At 52.8% G+C, this 6345-nt stretch overlaps 2 protein-coding genes across 2 annotated transcripts; one reads left to right on the top strand and one right to left on the bottom strand.

Moving 5' to 3' along the window:
• Positions 1-1567: 1567 nt before the first annotated feature.
• On the top strand, positions 1568-2759 carry GLOTRDRAFT_96361 (uncharacterized protein; the record flags this gene model as incomplete). The annotated part of the gene is made up of 3 exons (XM_007871895.1): positions 1568-1854; positions 1910-2054; positions 2112-2759. 3 exons carry the CDS (start codon positions 1568-1570, stop codon positions 2757-2759), a joined length of 1080 nt encoding a protein of 359 aa, XP_007870086.1.
• A 577-nt stretch (positions 2760-3336) lies between these two features.
• GLOTRDRAFT_108141 (MFS polyamine transporter) lies at positions 3337-5414 on the bottom strand (the record flags this gene model as incomplete). The annotated part of the gene is made up of 8 exons (XM_007871894.1): positions 3337-3402; positions 3464-3586; positions 3643-3759; positions 3824-4158; positions 4208-4524; positions 4585-4690; positions 4748-5043; positions 5104-5414. The coding sequence occupies 8 exons, from the start codon at positions 5412-5414 to the stop codon at positions 3337-3339; spliced, it is 1671 nt and encodes a 556-aa protein (XP_007870085.1).
• Positions 5415-6345: the final 931 nt, after the last annotated feature.

Here is a 6345-nt window from a genome sequence, read left to right as displayed (position 1 = left end):
CCGGCGAGAGCCGAGCTGTGCCGAGTTGTGCCGAGCCCGTGGCAACACTACTGATTTCTGTCTCTCGGGGACTTGAAATTGGCTGTCCGACGTGGTCCGACTGTACAGTCCCGGACAACCAAAGACAACAAATTCGGTGACCAGATTTCCTGAGGTCCAGCAGCCGTGGGAACCCCAATTTTATTGCAGAAATGAGTGATTTAGACTCTAAAGAAGAGATTGGCACGAGCCGATTTCCCATAAACACCCTGTAGCCTTCAATAATGGGTCGGGATGGGCCAAAATTTTGGCCGTATACAAAACAAATCGGGAAAAATGCGGAAAATATGCCAATCGACTCCTTTCAACGAGCTGAGTCTGATTCCGGCTTAAATCTAATAATTGGACCAGCCGGTATGCCATAATAGCTCTCATAAGTGTGGGCCAAATATGGCAATCAAGGTAACATGTGCCATAAATTTGAACTTCCTTGCCAGTGGGCGGCCTCAGAAGGAGGTCCGAAGTCTTTGAAAGCCTAGATGCAGCTCCATGCAAGGGTTTACAGGTCCCCAAATGCTCCGGGCGTGACCTGGGAGGTCCGGTGACCGTGTAGAATGTCGTTGAAATGGCCCAAAATTTTGGCCATATCAAAAAGTCGTGGGAAAAATAAGGGGACCTCATTTTTGGACGTTTCCAGCCTCCCTGAGTCCAAATCTGAAGTCGGTTTCCCGCCAAAAAATCTCGTTCGGTCAGAAATCAATTTGTTGCCTTTGCTTGTCCGGGACTGTAAATGATTTTTAAAAAGTGGGCCCATCGATCTGCAACTGGCTGTACGATTTGGCGTACGCTGCCATTCAAGTTTGGCAAGGCCAGCGTGCACGTACACCGTGTCCCAGTAGAGGGAGACTTGTACGTATTCGGCTACCTTTGCACACTGTCACTATTCAATTTCACTCCAGCATCGCCACGTTCGTTGCCACACTCCCATCTGAGGGGGCAATTATTGATTGTCACCCAGCATAGTTCTGAGTTCTCATAAGGGAAGGCGGACTGTGTGACAGACGCCCGTTCTCCGAGCGCTATGTCCCGTTCGAGCGCACGTTCGTCGCGTCTTAGCTCAAGCCCGCACACTTTCCGCATCCGAATGTCGAACCTGCGCTCCAAAAGCACCTTCGGACCGAATAAACTAACACATCGAGACTCGCAGGCTCCATTGCATATCCCATGCCTATCCTTCTTATGTCGCCTATCGACCAATTACCAGTGATCAAGTCGCCCTCCAGATGAGAGGCTTCTATCTTCATATCTTCGGACGTAAGGGAGCCTTGGTGCCGTACGTCTATCGGCCGTGGACTACCTCGATTGGCCGCCCTGTCAACATCGACCTTGCCTATGGTCCTAAATCGATCGCAAACGTGCTATGGCTAACGGAGCTTCTCTCCTAACTGACCGGCGCGTTCGTATATAGGGGACAGCATGAGTCAAAGGCGGGCCTTTTGCTGCAGTTATCAACCCCAGGACCCAGCCTCTGGGCCTCCTGCGTCTGAGGCCGACCACACTCTGTTCACCTGTATACCTCCTCTGGATTATGAGCTTTTCATTCGACGATACCTCGAAGTTATTGCCTCAACAAATGGTCTTGGTTCCATCGTTTCTAGCCTTTGTCTCAGCGTATCATTTTCTCACCGGCACTAGAGAACTGACGGCGAAGCAGCGGTCATGGATTCTGACCACGCTTGCCAGTGCCATCGTGACGCTAGCGAGCTTTCCTTTCGTCTGGGACTATGTGCGGAACGACGGGGATATCAGCAGAGTCCGCCATTCGCCGGGCTTGGCGTACGCCACTACCCGCATATTCCAGGGATACCTCATTTCGTATGTTGAGCCATTGTTCAATTGCGACAGGGCGGCTTACGAGCTCAATCCTTAGTGATATATCTATGGGTCTCATCTACTACCGTGAGCAAGTGGGCTTGCTCACTGGATGGGTACACCACTCTTTGTATATTCTGGTCGTGGAGCTCGCGATCAGACGGTCATGGGCTCACATCTTCTGTCTCTGCGGAATAATGGAGGTAAGCTCAGGCCGACTACATATCCTGTCCGTCTCTCTTATCCTGTGGGATATCTAGTTACCGACCTTTGTCCTCTCAATCGCTTCACTCAACCCTGTATTCCGGTCCAATGTAACGTTCGCCTTGTCGTTCTTCGCCACCAGGATTCTCCTACACCTAGTCTTGATTGTCTCGTATCTCCTTCCGGGTAACCGCATGCGGGCGACGGGTGGCTCCTTTGTGCCTGCCGCCGTACTCGCTCTGGTTTTCCCCATGCACGCTGTGTGGTTTACGGGCTGCATTAAAGGTTTCATCAAGAGACAGCGCGCGAAGAAACAGCCTACGCCCTCCGCTACGGTGATACATCTTGAGGTATCCTCCGAGCGTCAGGCGGTCCCGGTCCCAACGCCCGCCATTGTTCCGATCCACGCCTCGGAGCCTCGCGCTGAGAATACGACGCCCTTGCAGGCGCTCCCTACCCAGCCTGCTCGGCCTACGTTGCCAGCCAAGCTTGTCCGGCGGCTGTCCTTCGAGAAGGCGCTCAGAAAGATGGAAATCGACAGGGCAAGGCAGCGGATACGGGAGGCACGCCGACTGTTATACGAGGTTCTCCCTCCACGGGAGAGGGTGTACGACTACTTTGGTTTAGGACGGGGCCAGCTCCGATATGATAGGGCGCCTGGTGTCGGGGGCGAAGAGCTGGGGCGGATGGTCGCTGTGTATTAAACTTGTATCCGTGAGCACGTCTTCTCTGTCTTCCAGTGCTGAGATGAGACTCATTGATCGTTCCAGTTCGATTACGAAATTTTATGACTAACGACTTCTGCTGGGTATCTTTCGGCGTTCGTGCCTTAGATTTGTGGGGATCATCCTAGAGGGATGGTAGTTTATGATGGTAGATGTATTTTAGTGGCTGCATGCGGAGAGACCCCTGTATCATGATCAACTACGGTGTGTTCAGAGCGGTATTAGTAACCTCATAATAGTGCTTCATGTCATTACGAAGGTGTGCCGGACCCGTGTCTCAATCTGCACGAGACAACACTCGCCATTGCAGGTATGGCCCTTGCATTCCACTGTGAAAACCCGAAGACGGTATCAAATTCAGCGAACTGTGCTATAGCTACATTAAATACGATGGTCTATATGAGTCTATATGAATAGTATGTATGCGTAGTCGTGAAGTGACGTCGTCTCTATGCCGTGATAGTTGTGTACGGTGAGTACTGGAGAAGTCGAAGCGGATCGTCCGTAGATTAAGCAAGATGAAAGCCCGATGAAATCAATTTGAAGCCCATGAAATTTAGACAGAGTAAGAAGGGTCGGCTTTCTCCATGGCAGCCTCGATCTCTTGCGCGATTTTGAGATCCTACAGGCGCGCGTTGAGCATGAGTGATGAGATGGAGGGAGGAGTCAGAGAAGCTACTCACGATGCAGGGCGCGAACTTGCTCTTGGAGCGGATCCGAGCTCCGTACTTGTAGAAAAGGAACGGACTTGGAGCGAGTGCCAGAGCGACGAAACCAATCAACGAGCCGGCCCAATTCACGCCAAGCTGAAAAAGCACCGTCAGGATAACTCCATGTTATCGAAAGTGAGTGAGACACGGACCTTCGTGAACATCTGAACCGTGAACAGTGGGAAGCCAGCCGCGACGGCGGAACGGATGAACGTGTTCGCAGCGAAAGCTGACGCGCTGTACATGAGGTACGTGTCTACGAGATAACTCTGAAGGACAGAGCCACACGTTAGCGATCGTGAAAGCATGCCCCACGCAGCATCAGAGACTCACCAAGAACGACATGAAAACGAGGTTGACGCTCAAGCCGATCAACACCGTGCTTAGCGCTGGAACGTACCACGGCACCGCGGGGTACTCGCCCGACCACCCGAGCCAGAAGGCCCCGACGACCAAGCATGGGCCGGCGAACATCGCACCGAACAGCCGCTGCTCAGGCGGGGGGAACCCGCGCCACTTGACGATGAGCTCGGGATAGTGGCGCGTGAAGTATAGGTTGCAGCCGGACCCGAGGATTGCACCAATGCCGACGCCGATGAAGACGAGTCCGTTCTGTGAGATCGTGAAGCCACGCTTTTCCATGAAGATGACGGGCAGCGCCTCGAATACTGCGGGACATCAGGATAGGACAAGTCAGAAACAGGGAGGATGACGTACAGCCATAGAGAACACCGTAGACAACGGCGAGATAGATGGTCACCAAGACCAGGATGGGCTCCATGAGCAGCATATGGAAGGGGCGCAGGAGTGTCCGGTTGAGGACTCCCATGATAGACCAATCTTGTCTCTCGTGTTCAGCATAGATCTCTTTGTTGTGCTCGGGATCCAATTTACGCAGCTGCTTGGCCTTCTTGGCCAGTAAGATCGGTGCGTAAGTCTCTGGCAGGAAGATGACGCCGACAGTAGTACAAGCGCCGGCGAAGATCATCATGAGCCAAAAGACCCATCTCCAGCCCAGATAGCTTTCGGAAACGCTGCAACCGACTTGCAATTAGCATTTACAGGGTAACTGACGAGATGCATGTCATACTTACAAAGAGGCGATGATTGGGCCCATGACTGGTCCCAGGAAGACACATGCACTGAACATACTTGTGGACAGCCCACGGCCAACGGGATCCCAGATGTCTGCAATGATACCTGTAATGAAGGGCGAGGTTAGACTATGTACTTTAAAAGGCATGCACCAGCACAAACCTCCACACGTCGTCATCGGCGCAACCGCAAAGAATCCGGCGAAGAAGCGGGTCACAAGCAGGGTCTCCAGGTTCTGCGCAAGAGCTTGCCCCAGGTGGAATAACGTGAAGGCGACCATGGTGCTGACGAAGATGGGTCGTCTGCCAAGGAGCTCGGATCCTGGCCCCCAAAAGAACGGCCCGAACACGTAGCCTAGTAAGAAGCACGTCGTGATGAGGTTGGCAACCTCCGTGCTTATGTGGAACTGTTCGGCGATGAGAAGCGTCGCAGATGTCGGCGCGGACGAAGCGAACGTCCTGTCACAAACATTTATTAGATATGTGAATCCCGTGTGCAGAAGTGCAGAAGATGCTTACACGCAAATGGTTAGGATTGAACAAATAACCGTGACAATCCACTTATACGGAACCGACCAGTTCTGCGGATTGGCTGGATCATCGGGACCGTCCCAGGTCACCATATTCGGATCGCTCTCCTCTGGCGGTGGAGGCGCATGATTGGGCGGCGGTGAAAGCGGATCGTCACCACCATACTTCTCCGTCCGCAACTCGTCCCTTAGAATTTCCTGCTCGAGAGCAGCCGAGAGAACTGGCGGGGCGGCGGGCGCGTTCATCTCGTGCAGGGTCGATGACGACGAACGCGGCGTTGACAAGATTGAGTGCTCCATTCTAATCTTACAACACGACCGTACCGAGGAGGGGGGACAAGAGGGTACGCATTGAGCGGAGCCCAGGCCTTTATATACTGGGGTTGCGAACGACACGCCCGTTGACACAAGGAAAAACTGTCATCGACCTGGGCGGAACTTGATAAAGTCTTTGAAAGCAGCTCGCGGCACGATGGCAACATACCCGCCTGGAATCAAATATCCGCTACCATTTAGCCGGGCCGGGGGAGCTGTGACGCAGAGATGCATTGCTGCAAGTCCAGCCATCCAATAAATTCAGGAAAAAAGGACAAGTTCGTATATGCAGTGGGTGTAGCGATAGTGTTTTTTTCGGGAGCCTGAGGGGGCCGGAAGCTGATTTTCGGAACGAATGAGGTTGAAAACAAGAAATCATGAAACACCATTTAGAGACACGATCGCCGTGATGCCGTGGGTGCCGGTTATGTCGTTACCCGGAGGCCGAGAACTTCCATGGCCGGTTATACAAGAGGACGCCGGTGGCTGTATACCTTCTTGATGAGTGGCATCCTGTGGCATCATTACATATCGATATTGAACGCAGTTCCGTCTTTCAGCTTACAGTGCTTTGCATAAAAGTCCGGAAACTGCGTTTCGCGCGTCTCTGTTTGTCCCAGCCAAACAATACCTTATAGGGTAACACCTGACCGAGGGCGCGACGGTCCTCGAGTCAGCCTATATCACTCCTGGGACACCAATGCCCGTCTCAAGGCTGAATAACGTTCATACCTGTATCTCTTCAGGATATCGAGCACGCAGAGGTCAAAATACCCCAAGAACGACCCTCATACATGGATGTCGAAGCGTCCCGCCAACCAGTCAACAGCCCGCGCTACCGTGATCAACTACCCCATATAGGTTTGTTTGGCTGGCACAAACAACATTTCGCGAATCGCGGTTTCCGGACTTTTTA

This window comes from Gloeophyllum trabeum (genome assembly GCF_000344685.1).
Source record: "Gloeophyllum trabeum ATCC 11539 unplaced genomic scaffold GLOTRscaffold_00015, whole genome shotgun sequence".
Taxonomy (NCBI): Eukaryota; Fungi; Basidiomycota; class Agaricomycetes; order Gloeophyllales; family Gloeophyllaceae; genus Gloeophyllum; species Gloeophyllum trabeum.
Note: the sequence above shows the minus strand (reverse complement) of the source record. Positions and strands in the feature narration are given on the sequence as shown.